The following is a 13,279-nucleotide window of genomic DNA, read 5'->3' on the forward strand; positions in this document are numbered from 1 at the left end:
TTAAAATCCTGATTCAAGATTCACTTTGTGTGGATTTAAAATATATTAGTACAAAATAGGAATAACCCATATTCCATTTATTTACAAAATATACACAAGGCGTCTTCCTCACAGAGCCAAATTGCTTTCAAGATAATTTCGATTAAGGAAGTTGTGATTATAATAATTAATTTTAAATACATATATCACATAGCTTTGGTCAATAATTGTAGTGTTGAAATCGTCTTTTTCACTATAAATTATAGTTTTAATAAAAATAAAAGATATTTGTCAAATATTTTTTTTTGTGTAAAATTCTTTATCAATTAGTACAAAGTCTAAAAATAATATATTCCTTACTAACCGTGTTTAATAAAATTAATATGTGCGCCATATTGGTTCCTTATAGTGAAAAGAATTTCCCGCCATTATTGCAAAAAAAAACTAGTGTCAAAGACGATTTCATAAAATGTCACGTGTAAATAACGCTGTAAAATTTGCGCTGTAAATAACGCTGTAAAAAAAAAAAAATTGAATGTAAAAAACGTATAATTATTTTTCAAATGATTTAGATATGAATGAGGTTCTGGAAAGACTGAATACATGGTAATGTTTGAGAGTAGGTTTTGAGGGCTCTAGAATTTACAAGTTTGTAACATATGAAGACTTATGTTTAGTTTATTTGGAGATTGTTATCATTATTTATACGCGGACGAATGCATTAGACTTAAATAATTAACCCATTGAGCCCCGAACGGCCCGATCGGGCCACGACACAATAGATTATCTATTGTGTCTGTGATTCCGGGGACTGATGGATATAGTTCATAATTCACATTTACGTACGTGTAAAAAAAGTATAATTAATTCCATGTTTCTTGATGATAAATGTTTAAACCTCATCAATATTTATAGTTCACGGTTGAAAGGAAAGCGGAGCAAGTTATTTGATTTCTTTATAGCCGCATTTTTCTGTAGTTGTTACCCTATTTCTAAACGTAAATTATTATATGAATATTTTATTTTTATGTTTAAATTTTTTAAGTTAGCGTTGACTCGAAATAGTTTGTCCGTAAGCGACGTTTAGTTCAAAGATTGTTGTATTAAGCCTTAGCTAGTTTTATTTTAAAATTTTGATTTCAGAACGGATGTTGCTAGTATATTTTTATTTGCAACACATTTGCGCATGGCAACATTGGTGCCATCTATCGGTAAACGAATGATTGTTTTGTAAATGTTTCGTTTGTATGACCCATTTGTACATTACATAATAACTATTGTAACTAATACTTAAGATGAAATTTATTAAATTCTTTGTTAATACGCTGTTTTTTTTATTTTACCTCCCTTGCTATAGATTTCTATAGAATTTAGAACTTATCCTATAAGTATTTCGAAATCGTTGCTGGAGTTTAATGTAAAAATCTTTTAATAAACAAAACACAAATGTTTTTTCTTTGTTTATTAAATGTGTAAGAGCCGTTTGCAGTGGCGGAGCTTTTTATTTCATAGGGTAGTAAATACATACAAACAATTAATATCGTCTATTCTCTATACCAATAATAAAATTGGAGTGTCTGTTTGTAATATTAGAATAAAAATTACCGCTTTTTACTGCATTAAATGCATATGGATTATGGAAGTTTACACGATACATAATTATGCCAAAATATTTATTTTACAATTTTTGTCTGTCTGTCTGTTTGATCCGGTTTATCTCTGGAACGACTGGACCGATTTTGACGACGCGAAAAAACCGACTTCAAAAACGGAAAAGTAAAAAATAAAAAAGATTCGATATTATTAAGTAATTGCTACATATTATTTATGTGTGCTATTTATTAAATAGGTTTGAAGTCGGTGCCAAGCCAATGTAAAACTTACCAGCTTAAACGGGCTTAATACTAAATTCTTAGTGCTTGTCACCGACTTCAAACCTATTTAATTTAGCACACATAAATAATATTATGTACCTAGTAATTAATAATATTGAATCTTTTTTATTTTTTACTTTTCCATTTTTGAAGTCGATTTTTTTAACGTAGTTATTTTTATTTTCGCGATGATGATTATAGCAATACTCGTCGGGGGAAAGCCGAAAACGCGCGTGATAAACGTGAGGACCACATTCACGTTAACGGTTTTGTATGGAGCTTCAATATCATATTGTTCCAAGCTTGTTACAATGACGTCGTTGGTTATACAGCTATGAACCACGAACGCATCTTCAATTCAATTTGTTTTATAAATGGCAGTTTGTTCGTTTTGAATTTTGACATTGCTCTTGACGTTTTCCCATTCCCGGATGACATTTGTTGGATTGTCATGAAAATTGTAAACATACAAAAAATAACATTAGAAATATCTTTAATTGTTGAACAAATATCAAGAATCGTTTTGTTTTGCGTTGGATTAACAGAACAAAGTAACCATTTCAATTATGAGTCGAATGTCGGCACACAAATTACAAAAGCAAATCGCTGAGGAAACACAGTTATTAGCCGAAGAGAAATGGCTTATAAATACGTTAAATATTATTAAAAAGGAACGAAACAGTCTACAGGTATAGTTTTATAATCTACAATTAGATTTTTCCTTGTTTCGCATGTCTTTATCAAACAATTAAGCATAAACACCTTGCTTTATCTTACTACCCGAAGAACTATCAAAATCTACTGAATACAATGTAGTTTAAGAATGATTGATGTCTATCCTTGTACATAATATATGTAACTAATTTTTATTTAAATTAGATTTATAATAATAAGTTAAATTAAAATATGAATTGAAAATTTTTAGATAGAAAGACTCCAATTAGAAAGTATAAAAATGCAGGCCCAAGGTCTACAACCAAAAACATCGAATGTAGAGGCAGAACCGTCCACATCAGCAGTTAATTTAATGCAAACCACAAAAGGAATTAGTAGTAGTGAGAAATTAGCTTTTGAGGAAGAACCTGAATATGCAAATAATGTAGCTTGTAATGAAGAGTCATTGAATCTAACTATTACTGACTCTGTGTTTGGTAAGTTTCTAATAGTCACTATGCCTGTGTATTTTTTATACTCTTTTAACTTTATTTTGTAAAAAATCCTTTCGATAATGGACAATTAAGTGTTTTCATAGAGGTTTCTGTTTCTTATAATAATTCTATATGGTATATTACTGTCATGTACATAATATATTTTACTGTTTTCATGTTTTTTATTTGGGGTGAAGTAAAAATACTTCCTCATTTTATTATTTTTATATTGATTGAGAAGGATAATATTTTATAATGTATGTAACATTATTTAAAATAACATTTTATTTCCAGATAAAATCAATGATGACTTTAACATGGAAGAGGATGAAGATGATGACGATGATGTTATTATTGATATGAACATGTTAATGAATGCACAAAATATGTGAACTGAAGAACTTGAAATTTGGATAATAACTAATTCATTTTTATTACCTAATTGGAAGTGTTATTGAAAAGATCTTCTCTTGATTACTCTTGTTACAAATGTTTCAACTGTAGAGGGAGGATTAATGATTACCAAACCAAGTGTATAATGATATTTGTAAAATAAAAGACATATTGACATGTGAATTCATTTATTTCTTTCAATTATTACATCTCACTTAAATTACACATTATTACATATTAAAGATTAAAATAGAATTAGTGCAGAGAATGGAAAAATCATAAATAGAAATAAAAGATTATCCAATGATAAGAAATAGAAGTATAGGAAAGAATAAAAATAATGGAAAATACAATTTTTAATCCTACTTATTCTAGTCATTTATAAATGTCTGCTTAGTGTCATATTCAAATTGTTAATTTTCTTATTAAATCTATATCATATTATAACTTTAGTCACATATCACTGACATTTTATTCTATCACAATTATTATTATTATTTCGATTTCATCACTAATAGACCGGGAGATACTGACACAAAATTTCGAGTCATTTGTAACAGGATGGCGGTTCTACAGGGGTCTTAGTACGCAATGACAAAAAGAAAAACGATGGTGTGAACACTGGTACCGGCGGCTTAGTCGTGTGGGCGTTAGTCGAACTCGTCGTAAAAATAGCGAAAGTCAAACGATTTGTAACACAAAAAATTTAGAATTTACCGATAGCCCATAAAAAAGAAGTAGGCGGTAGTGTCATGCCATACTTTTCCGGTGTGACTTACAGCCCGCCATACCGACGCAAATGTGTTGATTTAAAAAAAAACAATTCAACCATTTGTACCAGGCTAACTTTTGCACAGGTAACCATCGTCGTGTAGCCATTTACGAAAATCACCATACCATACTTTTCGGACGATTCCAAATGGTCGCCATACCGCCGAAAATCTGCAAAAATTTTTTTTTTCGCCAAACTTTTTGTACCAGTATTGCATTTGGATTTTTGGAGAGTATTTGATAAAATGTGACCATTATTATATTTGCCATACTTCTAGTAGGGGGAAAAAGTGCTGCCATACTACATAAATAAATTTATTATTAATTTATAGAAGTGAAGATTTCTACCACCTAGATCTTTGAAATTTTGTATTTATATTTGTTGAACCTCAAACTTATAGGAAAGATTAATGCCATACTGTTACAAATCGTTCAAAATACGAATAAAATCATACAATAAAAAAAAAATCTTATACACATTCGCCACCTCCCACAGGTATGGCATTATCACACTTCTATTTATAATCATTCAGGAGTTGTTGAAAAAAAAAATTTAGGGTGTTACAAATGGTTTGGTGAAAAAAAAATTTGCAGATTTTCGGCGGTATGGCGACCATTTGGAATCGTCCGAAAAGTATGGCATGGCGATTTTCGTAAATGGCTGCACGACGATGGTTACCTGTGCAAAAGTTAGCCTGGTACAAATGGTTGAATTGTTTTTTTTAAATCAACACATTCGCGTCGGTATGGCGGGCTGTAAGTCACACCGGAAAAGTATGACATGACACTACCGCCTACTTGTTTTTTATGGGCTATCGGTAAATTCTAAAATTTTTGTGTTACAAATCGTTTGACTTCGCTATTTTTCCGACGAGTTCGACTAACGCCCACGCGACTAAGCCGCCGGTACCAGCGTTCACACCATCGTTTTTCTTTTTGTCATTGCGTACTAAGACCCCTGTAGAACCGCCATCCTGTTACAAATGACTCGAAATTTTGTGTCAGTATCTCCCGGTCTATAATTTTTACGTTTTAATAATAATCAAACATATTCATCTAAATTCAAACAAATTAATTCATCTTAAAACAATTACATAGCAGTCAAACTGGATACAATTTTCTTACCAAGCAAGTCAGACGCGACCTGCATAATGACCATTGCGAGCTGAGCGCTGCCTCCAGACTGCTGTGTGAGGAACTTGGCGGCTTTTCTGTAGTCATCCAAACCCATGCCAGCTAGGTAATCGTACACTATTTCGAAAAGCTCCGATAGTTTCCCTTTTATATCTTGCCAGATCTCTCGCATTGTGACCGCTGAAAAAAGTTAGTGATTAGAATAGTAGTTAATATTATGTTAATATTGTAACCAAAAAAAATCCTACCCTATGTATTTAATATTTATTACAAGAGGAGCGGGAAATCCGCAAGTCCGCATGTAGCTAGTTACTTTCACAAAAAATATTTATTATTGTCACATAAATTTTAACGTTAATTTCAAATGTTCAATAGTAATAATTTCCAAAACCGGGGTCAGTTTAACGATCTTTTGGTTGCACTCGTGGTTTCTGGGACGATATATATATCTCTATCTAACATCCAAAATTACAGTTGAATATGTTATTTTAGAATGTCTTACCAACTACTCCTAGGCCGCAAGCACCGCCAACGGCTCCGCCGACGGCCGCGCCAACTTTGCCGCCATAATGTCTCCCGATAAGTGCCCCCGCTAAAGTTAAACCTGTCGTAATCATTACTGCACTTCTTGCTCTTCCATCGTTTAAAATAACTCGGAAATTGAATTGATCCGATATTGAAAGAATTACTTTTTCGATAGACGAAGGATCAAAAGGCAAAGCGTTTCCGCTCGATATTCCACATGAACCTTGTGTACAGCAGACTTCGTAATCTTCATTTTCAGAATCAGAAAAATCTGAATCGGAAGACATTTTTTCTTCTTAATAACAAAATCAATGGGAGCCACAAATAGGAGCGCACGTGCTCACGTTGCGTCGGAATCACGTCGGAATCTAATTAACGTTCATATGACTTCATACTACCCTCATTCATTGAACAATTACTGGATCTTTTTTTGTGATATGGATACCCTTCATTTGGGAATATACATGTAAAGAACATAATCTAAATATTATAATAATGAATATTTTAAATGAAATTCCATTCATTTAAAATATTCAATAATTCCATTTATGGAAAAAAATCCATCAGTGTTAAAATCACCTTTAATTATAGGTTGTTCTCATTGTTCTAGTGGTGACTACTGCAGAGATTAGTGATGATGACTATGGTGATGACTTCTACAGTTATTTTTATAAACATAAATAAATAATCCATACTTATATACTTATTAATATTATAAATGCGAAAGTAACTCTGTCTGTCTGTCTGTTACTCAATCACGCCTAAACTACTGAACCAATTTGCATGAAATTTGGTATGGAGATATTTTGATACCCGAGAAAGGACATAGGCTAGGTACCTTTTATTGCGAAATATGTACCACGGGCGAAGCCGGGGCGGACCACTAGTATAATATTATAAAAATATTACGATAACCAGAAAATAGAAACGCGAAACGATCATTTTCATTCTACGCAGAAGGCGTACGTCATCGCACTGTCATAATATTATTATGTCAATATCAATGTCAGTTAATTTTAACAACAAATTTCCTTATACATAGTTACTATACTCTTTGCAACAAATCCCCATCTTCAGAATGAAATGTTTATTTTTTCTGCGCTATTTGCTATTTTCATAGTAACGTAGTTTCAAGTTTGTTATAATTACTTTCTTATGTTTTAAATATTGAAAATGGCTTTAGTCCAACCATATGCCAGAAACGAGATCAATTTTGATCAAAATTGGATTGAGAGAATAATTTTAGAACTCGGTATGTTTAGTAACCCTTGAATGTGTTTAGAAAATATTAAATAACGCTTTGAATATAGTAGGGAAATGCATTCACCTCTTACAACTATTGCCAGTTCATTTTAAGTTGTATGCCTCTGATTTTAAATACATATTATTGTTTTGTTTACTTTAATTAAGGATCCCAACATTTTTTCTATGAAGTTGCATGTTTACGACATAATAATCATTCAATATTATATTAAATTTTGCTGGTTAATTAATTTGTATATAGGTATCGTTATTTTGCAGCGGATGCCTTTAACATTAGAGTTGTATGGGACAGAGATACTGCCATATTAGGAGGGGCATTTGCTCTAGCGGGGGGTTTGGTGGGGGGTTACGCAGGCGGCCGGCTTGGGGCAGCCCTAGGGGCAGGGCTCGGAGGGGCAGCTGGTGTTGGAGTCAGGAGTAAGTATTTGCATCTATTATGTAGATTATCTTGTAAAAAATATTTTTTTAAGTAATTGAACTAAAAAATATGACCTTGCTTTTTGTAATAATTAAATGTTTGCTTCACATTGTTATCTTCATAATATTTTTTTTTGTTTCAAACATTTTTTTATATTAAGGTTAATGTAGCACTTACTAATTTTATTTATCTGTTATTTTTTTAAACTAACACAATAATAAATTTAATTTTCAGCCGTAATAAGTCTCCGTGAACTCTGGTCAACTGTCAAAGAGAAGCTAAAAGAACTAATCTACATAGTGTTTAACTTTTTACGACGTCTCGATCCTGTCGACTATATAAGGGCATTTGATATCCTTATGGCGTGTAGCGCGAGTCGGCGCGAACTAGTGTTCACTATTCTTGATTTTGTAGCTGAAAAACTTGGTAGGGAAGTGCTATCTAGTATAACGGCTGCTTAAATATACTGTAGTTGCTGTACTGTACTGCTTAAATATGTTGAGGCTTTAGGATTGATAAGTTGCTCTTATAAAAGTATGAGCTGTTGCTGTTACAATAATATGCCACTTCAATATTGAATTGGATATTAAAAATTTATGTATTGGATTTGGATATTAAAAATTTATAATTATGATCTTTGAACTTCACACTTATTTAGAATATTGAATATGAGTTGGTTGTAACACTTATGCTATCTAGTAAAATATAGATTGGTTAACGAAACTTGCGCTTATAGCCATTATAGCCAATCTGCCATTTTTGGTTTCTCTTTCGGAAAAACTAAACGAAATTCAACATTTAATTGACATAAGTACATAAAATCAAATAATTTTTTTTCAAAAATTATCTTTTTATGAAATATATTTAAGTTTAACTGATACAATTTTTTTAAACCATTGCTTGATTATGTTAATGATTTTAAATTGCCTTTACTTGAATCTCCTATTTTATTACTTTTTACCAAAAATTATTCTTTAAAAATCTCTTTCTTACTCCAAACTTGTTTTCGCTTCGTGTTGTGATTTACTTATTAGTTATTTAGTAATAATTTTTGTATGAAATTTGTCTTTGAAAAGATAGTTTTTTAGTGTTAAAGATGTAAAAGAAATCGCTTATAAATCTCTTATAAATGGGATATGACATAGTTAGTCGTTAATTTGTTTTTTATGTAGTTAACATAACATTAAATATTATGTACTGGGGTTATTATGAAAAGTACCTATAATTTCGTATAGGAACATTTTCATAAAAAAATGTGAAAAAAAGACGTGTGGCACTCGGGGACTGCCGCGGTAAAGCTATTGCATGCTATGCCTTCAAGCCACACCTCCGAGCCCGTCGGAGTGGGAAGCGTGAGGTTTTTTCGTTACTAAATTTCTCGATTCGGTCCCCGCGTTCAAGGCCCGCGATAGAAGCTATGCAATAGCTTAAAAATATAAATAGTCTATGATCATACCCATTATAAATTACTGAATTACAAGCTATGGCTTATTCTAGCTCAATACAGGAAAGAATCCATCCATAAATGTTGTTATATATTTTTTTATAATTAACCTAGAAATTGGTGAATTGTGTGATATTTTTTAAGCTAATAAATACATATCAAGTACATATCATTAGACAAATGGGTTTTATTTCTTGTGTATTCCTATTTCCTATCTTATCTTACCATATAGATGGGGTTTTACTTTTTACTCTTTCATACAAATTGAGCATGTAAAAAATGAAAGTAATTTTTTATATTTGGTGAGTTGTGGCCCGCCAATCACGCAAGCCATGAAGTTTATCGTTATGTACTATAAACTAGGTACTTTTGTCACAATTTATAACGATTAATATTTTTCACACACGCAATAATAGGTAGTATTTTTTTTTCTAGGCCTCTGGCCTAAACTTAAATGGTTAAAACCTGTTAAAACATAGACATATACATAGTCCGGCTCTTCCGCCGGACCGTGACAGAGTTTAGACGTGTATTCCGTAAAAATCATTTAATTTTATTTGCTAAATTCAAAATTTAAATATCAATAATAACTTGAAGTGTACTAGGCGAGCAGTAGTGCAAAGGAGTCAGTGATTCATTGCTTAGAAAAGGATAGCAACGACTGTAACAAACGTATACTTCATAGTTGCGCGCACGCATGACGTCGTAACCAGTGTTGCCTACGCACTGTTTTAAATCTCCCATCAGTAATCTTTGGTAGTTTTTGGTATAAATCGGTGAAATTTTTTAAATAATATAAAAAAATATTTTTTATTTATTTAAACATCTATCGCGATCTATACTTAAAAATGTCATGTTCAAGAACGCCACCTACAAATATTTCATTGAAGTCTGCGCCACAGCACCACGGTTCTGACCCATCGCTCAATACTACAGGAAAGAAGGAAAGCGGAGATTTTAATATAACCAAACGATTTAAGCGCAAATGTGACGAGATTTCGGACGATACTCGGAGTACAATGGTGGATTTGAGAAACATGTTGGATGATTTGAAGACACAGCAAGAATTAAAGTATGAATCCATTAAAACATTTATGGATAACATTTCAAAACAAAACCAGCCCCCCTAGTCAAGTGGCTTTCTGTTAGCGTAGCGTTCAATAGAATAGACTACGAATGTATGAGATTGACGTAACCTGTAGATACGTTTATCTACAGCCTACGTCAATCTCATACATTCGTAGTCTATTCTTAGACCGGGAGATACTGACACAAAATTTCGAGTCATTTGTAACAGGATGGCGGTTCTACAGGGGTCTTAGTACGCAATGACAAAAAGAAAAACTATGGTGTGAACGCTGGTACCGGCGGCTTAGTCGCGTGGGCGTTAGTCGAACTCGTCGGAAAATAGCGAAAGTCAAACGATTTGTAACAGTATGGCACTTATTTTTCCTGTAAGTTTGAGGATCAACAAATATAAATACAAAATTTCAAAGATCTATGTGTTGGAAATCTTCACTTATATAAATTAATAATAAATTAAGTTTTCAAGTATGACAGCACTTTTTCCCCCTACTAGAAGTATGGCAAATATAATAATGGTCACATTTTATCAAATACTCTCCAAAAATCCAAATGCAATACTGGTACAAAAAGTTTGGCGAAATAAAATTTTTTTGCAGATTTTCGGCGGTATGGCGACCATTTGGAATCGTCCGAAAAGTATGGCATGGCGATTTTCGTAAATGGCTGCACGACGATAGTTACCTTTGCAAAAGTTAGCCTGGTACAAATGGTTGAATAATTGTTTTATTTAAATCAACACATTCGCGTCGGTATGGCGGGCTGTAAGTCACACCGGAAAAGTATGGCATGACACTACCGCCTACTTTTTTTTTATGGGCTATCGGTAAATTCTAACATTTTTGTGTTACAAATCGTTTGACTTTCGCTATTTTTCCGACGAGTTCGACAAACGCCCACGCGACTAAGCCACCGGCACCAGCGTTCACACCATCGTTTTTCTTTTTGTCATTGCGTACTAAGACCCCTGTAGAACCGCCATCCTTGTTACAAATGACTCGAAATTTTGTGTCAGTATCTCCCGGTCTATCTATTGAACGCTACGCTAACAGAAAGCCACTTGACTAGGGGGGCAGGAGATAAAAGCTTCTATCCAGCTTATGTCAGACAAATACGACGAGGTGTTGGAGGATGTTAAAAAAATTCAACTGGAAAATAAACAGTACAAAATTCGTATAAATAATCTTGAAGCGAAGCTAGAACAGTGGGAGATTAACTCCAGGTCTTCCTGCGTGGAATTGAAAAATATTCCCGTAGCTGACACCGAGAACAAAAATACCTTGATTGAGATTACCAAAAAGATCTGCTCCTCTGTAAAAGTGGATGTTCAGGAATCTGAAATCCGTGATGTTTTCCGCATGAAACTTAAAAATAGGCCAAACGGGCCGATCGTGGTGGATTTCAACTCGACTCTCAAAAAGGATGGCTTTATCAAATCAGTGAGGAAATACAATAAAGAAAGAGACCCTGATCAGCGACTAAGTACCGCTACGCTAAATCTGAAAGGACCTGTTAAACCAATTTTTGTTGCCGATTTTCTAACACCTAAAGCGAGAAAGCTATTCTTCTTAGCTAAAGAATTCATGAAGGCTGAAAATTATGAGAGCTGTTGGACCTCCTATGGCAGAGTATATTTGCGTCAAAAAGCCAGTGAACCCCGTATACGCATTGATAATGAATCCGATATAGATGCTCTGAAACGTCGCATATGACTAGGTATTATAAAAATTTCAAATTGTATTTATGTACGTTTTAATACTTTTTATTGTGCTCTTAATTTTCTACTAGTGATAGTAATCTTTTTCTCCAAAATCATATTTTGTAAGTATTTTCATATTGTTAACTCTGCACCCTATACACTTTACAAATATATAACACACCAGTATAACCTACAATTTACACTACATGTTACACCACTTTTCGTTCATAATCGCAACATAACTTTAAAGCCGTTATATTATAGCATAGACTCTCAGTTACACGAAAAAGGCATAATCTACCGGACTAAGTGGTATTTTAAACAAAATTCAATGACATAGTACAATTAGAAAACGAAATAGATTATTTTAAAGTAGCTGATTCATTTTCGTGCGATGTGGAAGCGTGTCAATCATTTATACCTAATTCCGAATGTTTAAAATTATTTGTTCAAAACATTAGAAGCATTAAATGTAACTTATGTGGCCTTATTCCTCTCATTGTGAGGTCTAATGTATCCTGGGATTGTATCATATTAACGGAATGCTGGCTTCTTTCTTCACAAAATACACCTCAATTGGAGGGTTACAAAGCTTTTGCAACCGAAAATAACTTGACCCAAAATGAAGGCGTTGTGGTTTACTGTAAAAATAATCTAATTATATCAGTGGAAGAAAGAATCATCCAGGATGCGAACTGCTTAGTCATCAAAATTAATTCTGATACCGTTGTTTTGGCTATTTATCGCCCACCGGGTTATAAAAACGTTAATAACTTTATTCATTCATTGGATACATTACTACAAGAATATTCTTCAACTACAAATGTATTTATAGTTGGTGACATCAATATTGATATTGCGAAAGAAAGCAGTGATACTAACAAAGATCATTATTTGGATATGTTAGCTTTTCACGGTATTCTCCCAACACATACATTACCTACTCATAATAAAACATGTCTAGATCATGCGTTAGCTAAATCGAAGAAGCTTACTCGATGTCTTGTGATTCACACGACTTTAACCGATCATGACAGTGTCGGGTTATATATTGCATTAAAGTATCAACTTAGGACATCGAAAACAGTTAAACGTTTTGATTATGCTGCATTTGATAGTGACATTAAGAGCAAGGATTTTGAATTTATAGCCAGCATAGATGATGCTAATATTGCTACTGATGTTTTTACCAATATACTTCGTGATTTAATTATGCGACACACTAAAATTATAACTGTTTCTAGTCGAAAAAAAATAATAAAGCCTTGGATTACCCCCGGTATTCTAAAATGTTTGAGAAATCGTGACAAACTTCATAAGAAATTAAAAAAAGATCCCGACAACGTAGTACTGAAAACTACCTACAAAAGATATCGAAATTTTTGCTCAACATTATTAAAAAAACTTAAAAGAGACTATGATACATTACAAATTAAAAATTCTAAAAATAACAACAAAAAGTTATGGAAAACTATAAAAGAACTTACCTTTTCATCAAAACAAAAGGATCCATCTCATGAACTGTTAAATTATCAGAATCCCTTGAAA

The 13,279-nt window shown here is 32.7% G+C and overlaps 4 protein-coding genes across 5 annotated transcripts; 3 read left to right on the plus strand and 1 right to left on the minus strand.

The window, feature by feature from the left end:
* Nucleotides 1-2,264: 2,264 nt before the first annotated feature.
* LOC149479213 (uncharacterized) lies at nt 2,265-3,581 on the plus strand. Its single transcript, XM_089708014.1, has 3 exons — nt 2,265-2,542; nt 2,779-3,004; nt 3,296-3,581. Exons 1-3 carry the CDS (start codon nt 2,420-2,422, stop codon nt 3,391-3,393), a joined length of 447 nt encoding a protein of 148 aa, XP_089564140.1. The 5' UTR covers nt 2,265-2,419; the 3' UTR covers nt 3,394-3,581.
* A 1,605-nt stretch (nt 3,582-5,186) lies between these two features.
* On the minus strand, nt 5,187-6,212 carry LOC149479214 (uncharacterized). Its single transcript, XM_089707975.1, has 2 exons — nt 5,802-6,212; nt 5,187-5,479 (listed from the first exon to the last, which is right to left on the minus strand). The coding sequence occupies exons 1-2, from the start codon at nt 6,109-6,111 to the stop codon at nt 5,256-5,258; spliced, it is 534 nt and encodes a 177-aa protein (XP_089564101.1). The 5' UTR covers nt 6,112-6,212; the 3' UTR covers nt 5,187-5,255.
* A 675-nt stretch (nt 6,213-6,887) lies between these two features.
* On the plus strand, nt 6,888-8,246 carry LOC149479215 (uncharacterized). 2 transcript variants are annotated; one of them, XR_016317259.1, is made up of 4 exons: nt 6,888-7,076; nt 7,346-7,504; nt 7,740-8,177; nt 8,215-8,243. XR_016317259.1 is itself a non-coding variant. In XM_089708215.1 (3 exons), the coding sequence occupies exons 1-3, from the start codon at nt 6,998-7,000 to the stop codon at nt 7,964-7,966; spliced, it is 465 nt and encodes a 154-aa protein (XP_089564341.1). In that variant the 5' UTR covers nt 6,888-6,997; the 3' UTR covers nt 7,967-8,246. The 2 variants fall into 2 exon arrangements, 1 of the variants encoding a protein (XP_089564341.1); XM_089708215.1 differs by having other exon boundaries at nt 7,740-8,246.
* A 2,886-nt stretch (nt 8,247-11,132) lies between these two features.
* LOC149479216 (uncharacterized) lies at nt 11,133-11,744 on the plus strand. The gene has a single exon (XM_089708325.1). It carries the CDS (start codon nt 11,133-11,135, stop codon nt 11,742-11,744), a length of 612 nt encoding a protein of 203 aa, XP_089564451.1.
* The last annotated feature ends 1,535 nt before the right edge of the window (nt 11,745-13,279 follow it).

The sequence above is a fragment of the Colias philodice genome, chromosome 20, assembly GCF_061535455.1.
Source record: "Colias philodice isolate Cphi_HAF_F1 chromosome 20, ilColPhil1 Martin Lab GWU primary, whole genome shotgun sequence".
In the NCBI taxonomy this organism is placed as follows: Eukaryota; Metazoa; Arthropoda; class Insecta; order Lepidoptera; family Pieridae; genus Colias; species Colias philodice.

Excerpts from the sequence above, each read along its gene's own strand:
- LOC149479213 (XM_089708014.1), top strand. The coding sequence starts at position 2,420 with ATGAGTCGAATGTCGGCACACAAATTACAAAAGCAAATCGCTGAGGAA. Across the intron at positions 2,543-2,778 it reads AGGAACGAAACAGTCTACAG|ATAGAAAGACTCCAATTAGA; the intron begins GTATAGTTTTAT and ends GAAAATTTTTAG. Across the intron at positions 3,005-3,295 it reads TATTACTGACTCTGTGTTTG|ATAAAATCAATGATGACTTT; the intron begins GTAAGTTTCTAA and ends TTTTATTTCCAG.
- LOC149479214 (XM_089707975.1), bottom strand. The coding sequence starts at position 6,111 with ATGTCTTCCGATTCAGATTTTTCTGATTCTGAAAATGAAGATTACGAA. Across the intron at positions 5,480-5,801 it reads TTGCGGCCTAGGAGTAGTTG|CGGTCACAATGCGAGAGATC; the intron begins GTAAGACATTCT and ends AACTTTTTTCAG.
- LOC149479215 (XM_089708215.1), top strand. The coding sequence starts at position 6,998 with ATGGCTTTAGTCCAACCATATGCCAGAAACGAGATCAATTTTGATCAA. Across the intron at positions 7,077-7,345 it reads GAGAATAATTTTAGAACTCG|CGGATGCCTTTAACATTAGA; the intron begins GTATGTTTAGTA and ends GTTATTTTGCAG. Across the intron at positions 7,505-7,739 it reads AGCTGGTGTTGGAGTCAGGA|CCGTAATAAGTCTCCGTGAA; the intron begins GTAAGTATTTGC and ends TTTAATTTTCAG.
- LOC149479216 (XM_089708325.1), top strand. The coding sequence starts at position 11,133 with ATGTCAGACAAATACGACGAGGTGTTGGAGGATGTTAAAAAAATTCAA.